This window comes from Mus pahari, chromosome 9 (genome assembly GCF_900095145.1).
Source record: "Mus pahari chromosome 9, PAHARI_EIJ_v1.1, whole genome shotgun sequence".
Lineage (NCBI taxonomy): Eukaryota > Metazoa > Chordata > Mammalia > Rodentia > Muridae > Mus > Mus pahari.
In genome coordinates, this window is record NC_034598.1 from 80,276,297 (window position 1) to 80,289,898 (window position 13,602).

The 13,602-nt window shown below is 37.3% G+C and overlaps 1 protein-coding gene across 3 annotated transcripts in view; it reads right to left on the reverse strand.

Annotated features, from left to right (window-relative positions):
* Cep83 (centrosomal protein 83) overlaps positions 1-13,602 on the reverse strand; it is a 100,286-nt gene that overhangs the window by 36,744 nt on the left and 49,940 nt on the right. For all 3 annotated transcript variants that reach the window (XM_029542469.1, XM_021204703.2, XM_029542470.1), the window contains 5 exons: positions 13,200-13,451; positions 11,038-11,169; positions 1,911-2,025; positions 127-271; positions 1-19 (listed from right to left, as the gene is read on the reverse strand). The exon at positions 1-19 is cut by the window's left edge and continues 131 nt beyond it. In XM_029542469.1, the coding sequence (XP_029398329.1) occupies positions 1-19; positions 127-271; positions 1,911-2,025; positions 11,038-11,169; positions 13,200-13,451 (663 nt within the window). The remainder of the gene's footprint in view (positions 20-126; positions 272-1,910; positions 2,026-11,037; positions 11,170-13,199; positions 13,452-13,602) is intronic.

Here is a 13,602-nt window from a genome sequence, read left to right on the forward strand (position 1 = left end):
TCTGTTCTCAAGTTCTAGCCTAAAACAACAGATGACAATATGTTAGCAGAACTACAATAAAGATGATCTGAGAATACAATGTTTGCACAAAGAAGTTTAACACAAACTATGGGACTAAGTACTCACTTTTCATCTTGTAAGACCATGAGTTTCTGGTAACCTTCTTCCTTGGCAGCTTGTACTTTACGTATTAATTCACGATCTTTTTCCACTAAGAGCACTTTGTGGTGTTCAACAGTTGACTTGAGAATTTCATTGTCTGACTGCAATCCTAGTATATTTTTAGAAGAAAAATAAACTCTATTCAACATTAACATGAAGTTTCCAATTTGCAAGCTGTCTTAGACAGGGTTTCTATTCCTGCACAAACATCATGACCAAGAAGCAAGTTGGGGAGGAAAGGGTTTATTCAGCTTACATTTCCAGATTGCTGTTCATCACTAAAGGAAGTCAGGACTGGAACTCAAGCAGGTCAGGGAGCAGGAACTGATGCAGAGGCCATGGAGGGATGTTTTTTACTGGCTTGCTTCCCCTGGCTTGCTCAGCCTGCTCTCTTATAGAACCAAGACTACCAGCCCAGAGATGGCACCACCCACAGGGGACCTCTCCCCTTGATCACTAATTGAGAAAATGCCTTGCAGCTGGATCTCCTGGAGGCATTTCCCTAACTGAAGCTCCTTTCTCTGTGATAACTCCAGCCTGTGTCAAGTTGACAGAAAACTAGCCAATACACAAGCATTTGGCCCCCAGTAAAAGGAAATATTGTGACAGTGTCCTTCGACAATGGTAACTCATGGACACATGTTCTTAGAGGTCTTTACAGAACATTAGCTCATCAGAACTTTCCCAAAATAACAGAGAAACAACTAAAACTTGGACATAATGTTGTCACTTTTTATTCAAATATCTTTCAAATAGTTTACACACACTTATTGTTTTGAATCTTGGGGGAATAGAGATCAGCTTAGATGAATACACAAAGAGGCTTAGTCATTTGACTTGTTATAGGGGTTCTGGAGTTAAAGCCCCAGGAGAGTATCATAAACTAGATGGTAATGGTAAAATTGAACAAAAGCATAAACTGAATCTTTCAAAAGACCCAGGGTTTTAGAAAATATGCTACATGTCTAACAAAATTAAAAATAATCACATTTTCAAGCTTATTAAAAGAATTCTCAAGTCTTAGGATAAATATTTCAGAAATAACTATAGATAATTTATATTTAACCTTTAAAAACACAATATAGCAATAGAATCTCTCTCTCTCTCTCTCTCTCTCTCTCACACACACACACACACACACACACACACACACTACTCTCAACTCTGATAATACATAGAAATAGTCAAAACAATCACTAATAAAATCAACTCTACAGGAAACAACAGCGGTCAACTCAAGCAGAGTGCAGCCTGAGGATAGATTTTTAAAGTATTTAAGAAAGGAACTTAACCTCTGAGAAATTTTGATGAGCCATTTTAAGAGTAAAATGGAGCTGAAACTGAGCCCATCTTGAATAAGGACACAGTAACTAATCTAGAATTTACAGCAAATCAAACCCCGAGCTGAGGCTGGGATGCCCCCGCCTTACATGCTTTAGCTTAGTCTCAGAGGATCTAAGAACAATTACAATTGTAAGTACATGCAGGACAGGCTCACATTTTCAATGTTTCTTTTAATCCACACAGTAATCAAGAATTGTTATATAACATTAAGACAGTAGACAGTTCATTAAAGAAAAATCACAGAATACACAAATCATTCAACATAATAAAAATAGTTCCTAATACTCTAAGATGAAAATTTTATTAAGACAGAGAATCTGGAAAAGAACTCAGGTTGTTCTATATTAATAATTTGAATTTAGACTTGAAAAGAACAGAGAAAAGCATGGGAGATTCTATATTACCATCGAGTTCACTTTGGATCTTATTCCTTTCTCTTTCTAGCTCACTCTTAGCTCTTGCCGCCTCCAGTTTGATGTCAGTTATTTCTAGTTTGTTTGCATGTTTAAGCTCTTTCACCTGTTGGTCATTAGAAACTGCAATTATTATTGGGTCATCTTCTTATCACTCAGTACATACCTAAAAGTATAGACAGAAATGAGAATAACCTGGTAATGCAGGGTATAAGTACCTTCAATAAAAGTATCCCAAGGCCCAGATACCAAACAAAAGTCATCCTTCACCAGGGCTTAACCTTGCCTTAAAATTTTTAACTGTATATATCTGATATCTACTGACAGTTCAGAACATTTCAGGGTAAAAATGTTGATACTGTCCTTTTAAAAAGGAAGAAACAGCTGGGCATGGTGGTGCACTCCTCTAATCTTAAATCAGTAAGCAGGAGGCAGAGGCAGACAGATCTCTATAAGTTCAGATCATCAAGGCTACTTGACTGGATCTAATTTCAGAAAACAACAAAAAGTGGGGAAAGGGGCAAAGGCATTCTAGGTAGTAGGAACAACATATAAAATGTTAATTAGGAATGATATCACAGAATCTTCTCTTCAAACAATAAGCTCGCCCTTACAATAAAGCATAGGAAAGCTTAAAACCTCTGACAGCAGGGAATAAAAGTTATTGTTTTAGAGTTACTGTATCTATGCTGAAACACCATGACCAAGGAGGACAGAGTTATTTCACTTACACTTCCATATCACAGTCCATCATCAAGGAAGTCAAGACAGACTCTCAAGCAAGGCAGGAACTAGAGGCAGGAGCTGAGGCCATGGAGGGTGCTGCTTACTGGCTTGCTCCTTACTGCTTGCTCAGCCTGCTTTCTTGTAGACTGAGGACCACCAACCCAGGGATGGCACCACTCAAAAATGGACTGGGAAATAATTAAGAAAATGTCCTACAGGCTTGCCTATAGCCTGATCTTATCAAGACATTTTTTTAATTGAGGTTCCCTTCTCTCAGATTACTTTAGCTCTTGTCAAGCTGACAAAAAACTATCCTGCACACTGCTCAAAAATAGCTGATTAGCTATTTAAGGTAGAGTAATTAACTTTGTAAAGCTAATTTAAAAATGAGTTAGGTTAAGAAATAAAAGCAAAGAAATCAGCTCACAGCAAAAGAATTAATAAAAGAGACCAAAAGAGGGCCAATTGAACTTGGAGATGAAGTGTTTGTGCACATGAATATTCAAGTGAGGTAGAAGGAAGGTATAAAAACAAAGCAGATAAACCCTTCATTACAAAATCTACTTCTAAAGCTACAGGGAAATGTGAACAATTTTCAATACTTTCCATATAACTAATCCATCACACATCATTTTTAGTCTAAATAGTCCTACCAAATAATTAGTATTTCTTCATCCAAAAAAAATTTATTAGGAGAGGTGTTATCTACAACTGGTACTGAAAATTTTGCAAGGAATGGTTCCATGTAAAATATGCATCTCAAGAAAAAAACCCACAAACTTTACTCTTTACATTGCTAATACCAACTAAAAAGACACTTCCAAATTAGATTACATGGTACTAAATGATATAGAATAGCAACCTTCTGCTGGCATTTTTCTAATACTTAAAATTTCTTACTGTGCCACAATTTTAAGGACAACTGACAAGGGCATTAAAATGTTGAGAAAATATAGTATTAAAATAATTATAGTGACTTATAATATATTACACATTAATTGCAAAATGTTGAGAGTGACACAGAAGTTCACCAAACCACACTATAGTTGCTTTTAATAAGGTAATAAATTCAAGTAAATTTCATTGAATATTAATTAATTTCATGGTAACCTAAAGAAAAACTACATAAAAACCTAGTTTTACTAAAACAAAGAAAACATTCTTTAGGCTGGCAAGCTGGAACAGTCAACAAGGTGCTTGCAGCACAAATATGGACCACTGTTCAGATCCGAGCACTCACATAAGAAGCTGGGCATAGCAGGGTGCACCTGTAGTCCAGTGCTAGGAGACTGACCAGGAAACGCCTGGAGCTGGTAGCTGCCTAGCCAGTCTAGCTGAGTCAGTGAGCCTCAGGATCAGCCAAAGACTGTGTCAAGTAACTACACAGGACCTAGGCTCAGTTCCCAGAACTCACATGGCAGGTATCAACTGTCTACAACTCCAGTCCTAAGAGATCTGATAACCTGTTCTGACCTCTGTAGGCGTCAGGCACACATGGTGTGCAGACATACATGTAGACAAAGCCTCTAAATGCAGAAAAAACAAATTTTAAAAATTTTTAATTCTTTAAAAAACTAATTATAAAATATGATAGACAATATCGTCTTTCTGATCCTCATAGGCACAAGGCACAAATATGTCACACATATACACGCAGATAAAACACTCATATATATAAAACAAGAAAAACTCGAAAAATGTTGAAACAAAACAAAAAACAGAGAAAACAATATACAGAGAAACAATACAGTTTTTAAAAAACTGTGTTACACAAGAAGCTCTGGCTAAAAACTACATAGAAATCATACTTAAATTCCGGGTTTTTCTAAATTATAAGATGGTATAATTTCCTTACTTTAAATATTAAGAAAGACACCCTGAGAGACCTCTGGTCTCAAAACACGTGTATATACTACATAAAACACACACACATACACACACATGGCCAGGTACCGGCTTACTTATGCTGTTTTTATAAATTTATAGGTCTTAAGTTTTTCTTTGGTGCCATATTTCTATGTTCTTAAAATAATGAATTTACTTACAGAACCACTTATTGTTAAATTTTCAAAATGTGTTTTGTTTTTAAACTATAGAGATACTACTACAAGGTATATTAAAAACATGAACATGAGTGATGGAGCTAGCTTAGTGAATAAACTGTTTGCCTTACAAGCATAAGGCCTGAGTGTGGATGCCCAGGACCTATGTTAAAAATCGTGTGGCATGCCAGTAATCGCAGAGCTGAGGAGGCAGAGACAGACAGACCACTGGGGCTAGCCAAATCAGATGGAGCTTGGAAACTCGCCTCAGAAAATAAGGTGGAAAACAGCTTAGGAAGCTACCAGATCATGATCTTTGTCCTCCACTCCAGCATGCACAAAAATGGCCATCATACCCTTGTGCTCAGAATTCCAAACACCTAAGAAACCTAAACTTGAAGAGCTCCATGGCCTTGTCAACCTCTCTGCCAGGCTAAGTCACTGTCTTAATAGACTGTCTGCCAGAGGCTGGCCTTTATATTGTGGTTTGCATTATGCTTTTTATATCACAGAAGGAAATATTCAGTCACCCAAGACTAAATGGTGGTATTAGGTAGTTCATAAATGCTAAAAATCTATAAATTGAGAGGGGGCTGGTGTCTGCTGCTTTTTCAGAGAACTCAGACTCAGTTACCTGCACCGACATGGTGTTTCACAGCTGTCTATAACTCCACATCCAGGGCATTCAATATACATTTTCTGACCTCCATAGGCACAAGGCACAAATAGGGCACACATACATGCATGTAGACAAAACACTCATACATGTAAAACTAAAAACTTTAAGACAAAACAAAAAACTGAGAAAACAATATACAGGAGAAACAATACAGTTTTTAAAAAGTGTTACACCAGAAGCTCTGGCTACAAACTCCAAAGAGATAATACTTAAACTCTGGCTTTCTCTAAATTATGAGATGGTGTAACTTCCTTAAATAGCTGAATCATGACAGTTCTGAGGGATGGTTTCTGTAACTTAGATTTCTGAAGACTGAAAACCTCATGAGGTAAACTTAATGTTCTTCATGGGATTGAAATATCATTAAGGACATCATTTTTAGGCTAACTATGATAATACCTTTCATCTGAGCCACTGATACTGGCATAGCTTTGTTCTAAAGCCTAACATTTACAAATTTAAATAACTTAGTTAAACATACCCCAGGTGTTCCTTTGCACTGCAAACAGCCATTTGCTAGGATTGCAAAATGTTGATGAAAATTTCAAGTTGCAAAGAAAACTGTGACACACATGTTAGAAATATTTTAAAAACTACCCTTCCTGCAATCCTTTTACATATAAAATTTCAGATGAAACTTGTTTTGTCTGAAGTTGAAGGATGTATTGAGTACTCCCATTTATATGCAAACTACTTCAAGTGTGCCTTAAAAAACACAGGCAATTCTCAGCAGAGTACTAATAAACAAGCATTGAGAAATAATACCACACTGCTGTTTTCTTCAGTGGAATAAGAAACTGTATTTATTTTCTAGCTTGAACAAAGGAAGAACAATAATGAAGTGTGTATGTACAGAACACAGAAGAAAGGTAAGGGTCAGTACACAAGAGAGCCAGAGGACTAGGAAAAATTGTGTTGCAAAATCCCCCTCAATCCCCCCCCCCGCACTCCCACCCCAAGACTTAGAAGCCACCACTAAAGCCCAGCACATCCAATGCCCAACCTAAATGTAAACCCATAAACCATTTACAGTTCCAGTTACTTCAGGAACCCAGTCCGACTACTCACATTTAAACAATGTACGGTAAATACTGAACACTCAAATATGGTTGAACAAAACTGAAAGTCTATAAAGGGACTTGAAGATACTTGAGAATTCCCTATATCATGAATCTACTACTTTGTGTTTTATATGTTTTGATTAGAGGTGGGGGGCGCTGTTGAAATTTTGCTAAATTCTTATCATGTAGACATTTAATTTCTATCTGTTGACACAAATGAGGAAGAAGCCATATCACTTGCTGATTTCTACTATAGAAAGTTGGAAGAATTGTTAGTGATCAACAGAAAAAGGCTTTGTTGCACTTAGGAAATTGGATTCCAATGAAATCAACAGAATACTAAAGATATGAAATAGCTTGCCTAAGGTTACACAGCTACTGACTAGTCAAAACATAGATATACACACACATACACTAGAAATAAAATGAATGAGTTAGGATTCAAAATATGTTCATCCAGAATGGCATAATTTCTAAACAACCTAAATGTAAACCCATAAAACTAATAGTAGCTAAGATTAAATACCTTAATAACTATGGTGGGTAGAGTGCTTGCCCAGCACACACAAAAGTTTAACTTCCACTCCTAATACCACAAAAAGGGATGTGAGGAGAAGAGAAGGGAAGAAAAATGTATGCATGCATGTGTGTGTGTGTGTGTGTGTGTGTGTGTGTGTGTGTGTGTATTTAACCTTTGAAAATTTTATTTGCAGCTGGGTGTGGTGGTGTATACCTTTAATTCCAGCACTGAGGGGGCAGAGGCTGGTGGATCTCTGTGAGTTTGAGGCCAGCCTGGTCTACACTCTGAGTTCCAGGACAGTCAAAACTACATAATAAAGATCCTGCTTCAAAAAACCAAAAATAACAAATATTTTATTTGCTTAATTTTACTTACTCTTAGTACCATTCATGTCAGATGAATTAAATGAAACATCAGCTACAAAACAACTTGTATGTTATACATAAACTCAAAGAAAAATAACATGTATATTCTACAATGTGAAGGAATATGAAATTTTAAATTACATTGATTAATTGGTTAAGGGGCATACAAATGCAAGGTGTATGTATAGAGATCAGAGGACAACACTCATAAGGAAATACCAGTAATTAAATTTATCCACTGGCATCTTGCTGGCTTTTAATGGGAAAAAAGTTAAGTAGACTATCTTCCAAGGGTGACATCCAATACATCTAAAATTACTGTTTCAATCACAAAATTTCAGTTTTATCACAATTCCCTAAAAGAAAGATTCAAAGTTATACTTATACTAATAGAATACAGTCGCCGGGCATGGTGGCGCATGCCTTTAATCCCAGCACTTGGGAGGCAGAGGCAGACGGATTTCTGAGTTCGAGACCAGCCTGGTCTACAGAGTGAGTTCCAGGACAGCCAGGACTACACAGAGAAACCCTGTCTTGAAAAAAAAAAACAAAAACAAAAAACAAAAAAACAAAAAAACAAACAAAAAAAAACAACAAAAAAAAAGAATACAGTCATTTCCCAAAGCAGAATGCAGTTTAACTATATGAAAACTGGTAATAAGAATATGCTAAGTCTACATGATTAGTACATTAGTTTTCTGTAGAAAAAATTACATAGTCACCAAGTTGCAGGATGACAAGAAAGAGAGTAAGATGAATGGATTGTAAGATGGCCAGTGAAAACAAACAGTGTCTGGAATGCGTCTAGAGAAACCTACTAACAGGAGGCTGGGAAGGATCCTACAGGAACTCCCCTGCAAGGCTAAAGAAGAAAAACTCATCCCTGCAGCCATGGGTGGATAAGTCCTCATTAGTTACTGGTCAGGAAGAACCAGGCTTTGACCGCTTTCTGCCTCCTCTTCCTCAGTGTTACTAAACTACTCCTCCCGGTCACCTACCAGAACTAGACACGACCCTTTTGCAAAGGATTCTACACTTCATACATGCGTGGTGTGGAGAAATCAAGCTGGAACTGAGTGAAGCTTCCCTCCATGTCACCTAGTTCTCATGGTCCCAGAGGTGCCATGCAGGCTGCAGGAGAGGGACAGGCATTCAGTGTCTTCCTATATCTGAATCCTACTTCTACAAAGCCAACCTGTCAGGGAAGATGTGCCCAGTATGCAACAGAGGCACTACTGCCACGGGAGTTAGGTTGAGAGCCAGTCCACAGGAGGGATTGCATGGAGCTGTAAACCTGATCAAAAACCCATGGTGGAAGAGATAATCCCCAGGGAAGAACTAATTACAGTTGTTTAGTAAAACTGATATGACATCAAGCTGCCTTCTAAATACATGCTTGTACCCATAGACAAATGTTACCTTTCCAGGGAAGGGTAGTGAATACAAAGACTCATGGCTACAGTGAGAACAAGCAACAGACTAGAGAACTACCTGTAAAAAGATATTTATCATCCCCTCTAAAGTCAAGGAACACTGAGGAGAAGGGGACAAAAAGAATGACAAAGCTTAAGATAGGAAAAAGAGCAGCACAAAGTCATCTTCTAAGCACAGACATTGCAATCACAAACACTCGGCAGCTGTGCGTACCTGAACAGTGTCTTCATGAGGATGGGCCGAAAGTTAGGTATGGATGGAGGAGTTAGGGGCCCTATCACTGAACTACTTAGCACTGACAGAGAAAAAAAGAGGGGAAATCATTGCCTTCCATTATACACCCACTGATGACCCTGCCAGGCCCCAATGGACAGTTCCAACCCATGTGTCCCTGGTTAAACTAAATGGGTCACAAAATAAAACCCAAAGCCAAGATTCCAAGAAAGGGACTGATAGAGACAGTAGTTGGGGTAAAAATGAGAGGGAGATAAATAAATGTGGGCAGAGGGAGAGAATACTCACATAAATAGAACTGTCAAATAACAAAATCAATCCATTTAAAAGAGAGAAAATGACAGTAGACTATAGTCTAATTTCATGGTAAGAAATGTCTTTCCAGTGGAACCATGACACTTAAGCTGTGGTGACTTTGTCTCTTCTCAGTCTATACACCACCCATAAGCCATCTATCTATACACCGCCCATAAGCCATCACAAGAAGTTGTTGGCCAACAAATGTATAATGACTAGACAATGTCTTTAGTTAAAGCACATACATTTCTACTAGGCTACAGTGAATAGTGTTATTTTTTAACCTGTGAGTCATCCTGGATTTTTTATGGTGATCTTATTTTCAAGATCTAACAAAGGTTCAAAGCTGAAAACAGCAGTATGTTAGGGAGTATCTATTAGAATTTATGACAAGCACTTTATGTATAATACCTCATTTAATTTTTCCACAACTCTAAATATATGTTTATGGAGGTGGATACTAAAGTTTCAAATAGAAATACCAAAGTCACAAAATTAATTAAACAAAACAAAACAAAAAACCTTACGTTCAGTCTGCCTAACTTCAAAGCAATCTTCCATAAGACACTTTTCCCATTGCCATCTTATTTCCGATTTTGAGATACTTTATATATACATTGTATGTGGTGAGGAAAATTGAATTTGAGAAAAAACTTTGACATAAAGATTACTTAAGGGCTGGAGAGATGGCTCAGCGGTTAAGAGCACTGACTGCTCTTCTGAAGGTCCTGAGTTCAAATCCCAGCAACCACATGGTGGCTCACAACCATCTGTAATGTGATCTGATGCCCTCTTCTGGTGTGTCTGAAAACAGCTACAGTGAACTTACATATAATAAATAAATCCTTTTTTTAAAAGAAAAGATTACTTAACATTCAAGTTACATCTTTAAGGATAATTTACAAGCAAATCATGTTAAAATTACTTGCTGGAGAACTATTAACAAGGATCTACGACATGAGTGTCTTTCCCAGGAGCCACGAGTAGTGTAGTGAAAGTCAATGTTTGCCAGCGTGGAACTGACATTCAGTTAAAGGACAAAGTGGTAAGGAGAAATTTTAAAAAGAGTAAAAACAGACAGGGGCTAGGGAAATGTCTCAGTGGTCAAGAGGACTTGATGCTCTTGAAAAATTCAGAACCTATACAGCGGTGAACAGCTATCTGTAATTCTAGTCCAGAGGATCTGATACCCTCTTCTGGCTTTCTTGAGAACACATGTAAACATGCAAAGCAATACATAGACAGAGGCACACGTATAAAATAAAAATAAATTATTTTAAAAATAAAAAATATATCAGATGGCATTAAGAATTATAAAGAAAGACAGAGCAGGTTAAGAAAACAAAGATTAAGGTGGAAGAGAAAAATTACTATTTTACTATTTTGAAATCAGGGAAGGCAGGCCTCCTTTAGGTTCCCACCACAGAAAGGAAGGAAGCAAGATATGTAGGGGAAGCTCATGGCAGGCACACAAGCACAGACACCAGGGAGAGTGAGCTCTTTCTAAGAAAGTCAGTGAGGGAGGGAGGAGTGAGGTGATAGGAAGGAAGCCAGATACTGATGGCTGAGGAAGACCTGAAGGTCATAAGGGCTCTGCATGGGTAGAGGACACAGAAACCAACTAGAAATCATCAGTTAAAAGATAAAATGATAGGTTAAAAAGGATTTCAACTCAGACAATTATTCAAACACCAAATTTTTTATCACTGTGCAGTCAGTCGCAAGCTCTCCTGAGGAAGAAGCAAAGGACAGCAACTCACTTCACTGGCCAGAGTGCTGATTTCTCGGTCAGCTCTATGCAACTTGCTGATTAAACAGGTATTTTGTTCATTGCTTGATTGTAGCTCTTTTTCTAAGCGTTCAGCTTGTAGTTTAGCTGACTGCTTTTCAGCCTTCAAGACAAAGATTTTAAAATACATCCATAACCTTTCATATTATATTAAAAAATAAGCATTATCTTATTATTTTATGTTATTATTATTAACATGCCTGTGCAATCAAACATAAAAATTAATTCTTCAAAACTTAAGTAACACTAACATGTCCTAAAGTAAGTTTTCTCAAACAGACCTGTAGAATTCAAATTCATTTCTTTCAGGAGAGAAAGTACTCACATACCTTAATATGGGAATGCTGACATAATTCTAACATTTTTTAGACTGTCAAGTTTACAACAGTTACAAAACAGCATTTTAGAGAGCAGGCAAGGAGGAAGCTTACAAGGTCCAAGAAGTGGGTAAATGTGCTCGCTGCCAAGCCTGGCTCTTACTTAGCTCCCCAGGCCAACGTGGTGGAGGAAGAACACCATCCTCTAACTGCCATGGTACATAGGCCTCACACAGGTCTATGCGCACACACAATAAATGAATATAAAACAGTGGAAAATCCACAATCAATGGAGATTTTTTTTTTTTCAACCAAAAGAAGAGAGAGACAAATTCTCAACTGTCCTGGAGCCTTCTGAGGCACAGGCAAAGAGGTAAATCTATAAATTGCCAGACAGTTCCTCAAACTGATACTCAAGGTACTCTTACCAGAGAGGAAAAAATAAAAGCTTTGAAACACTCCTACTCATGATAAGTAAAATGAGTGTTTCTGCACTTACAGTATAAACTTTCAGGTCTATGCTTTCTATGCATGTTTACTGTATTAAAAAAAAAGACTTTGTTCAGCAACTAAGCCAGAGAACAATTATTTTTTTCAAATATAAAATGGTATTATTTGCATACAGCAACAACAACTGTGAAACACTAGAGAAAAATACTATTTGTTATCGTGTATGTTTTTCATTTCATCTGACAAATGATAAAAATTAAATATGGGCTCTTCTGAAAAATGTCCTAGATGAGCCATCTGTCTTTTGTCATCACTCATCTTACCTGGAAAATAATCATTCTAGACGACCTTGGTCAAACTGGGACCAGACACTATATTCAACTGCAACTTTCCCCTTACTCTGCTACTGTGTCAATATATTAAGAGCTCCAAAATGGCAACCTACATTATCTTACTGTAAACTGGCTTAAGTCTAATGTTCAGGGACTCTAATAAGTTTAATTGTGGAAATCAACAAGGATTGACACAGACTTCATCCTCCCCACTCCCTCCCCCAAGTGACTTCTATTTTTCCAAACTCATGGACCAGCTTATTAGCCCATCATCATTGAATATTTTGAGACTGATTATTAGCTACAAACCATGTACATATAATTTCCTTCCAGCTCAACCATTTTATGACTATCCCAAAGGAGGAAAACACAAACTGACCAAAATAAAGAAAAACATTAAATAGCATCTCTGCTCCATCTTAGGCCCCAGGATCTAAGAGGCATCAGCCTGCCTGAATACAGAGAAAGCCAAGAATCTTCCTAAGTGATTCCTCCATCAGTCCCAGGGCAGTTCTGCCAACACTGTTCTTTCTCTAATGAGCTCAGGGAAAGAACTCAGTCAAGATCTGGATGCATTAGTAGCCAGCTACCTTTTATCACTTTGGCTAGAGAGTTGTTTTAAGTTATATACAATATGTCTGCTCAAACAGAATGTATAACTTTAATGTTTTAAATTCTAGAATAAGGAATTTATGATTTCAAAATAATTATTCTTTCTGTTTTAAGATGACTTTACTCTTGAAAATGGGGGATATTTTGTATATTATATTTTGTATATTATTTTCTATATTTTATATATTATATTAAAGTCCTTTCACTCAGATGATGACTCCACTCCCAAAGAATGACTATCCCCTCATAAATGTAGTAGCACAGCCACTGCTGATCAATCAAAACCTTTCCTCTTTCCATGTACACTTGGGAGTCTGCAAATGCGTCAGCAAGCATATATTTATGTTCTAAAAACCAAAGGCTTGTCAAGAGCACTTTTAAAACTTATGCCATACTCCACTGGGATGCAATTAAAACCTTACCTCCAAGGATCTGAGTGTAGCCTGCATCTCAGCCAACTGCCTCACCTGTATTCTTTGGACATTTTCTACCTGAGCACCAGAATTCTCTTTCTCAGCCCTTAATTCTGCTATTTCAGCCTCTAAACTTTTCAATTTCTGAAGCAAATGGGTTTTTTCTCGAACAAGTTGCTCCACTCGTTTGCTGTCTCTCGTGGGATCAACACTAAGCAGCTTGTTATGTAGCTCCTCTTTGTCCTTCTCCAGTCGTGCAACCTAATAATTGGAAAGGAAGTATACAAGCTCTAAATGACTGAATTTTCAGTCATGAACATGCTTTACAAGTCAGTAAATTAAAATTAAAAATCGTACAACATGAAAGCTCAGGTGTGGAAATTAAGTAAAAAGGAAAACCATCTAAAACGTC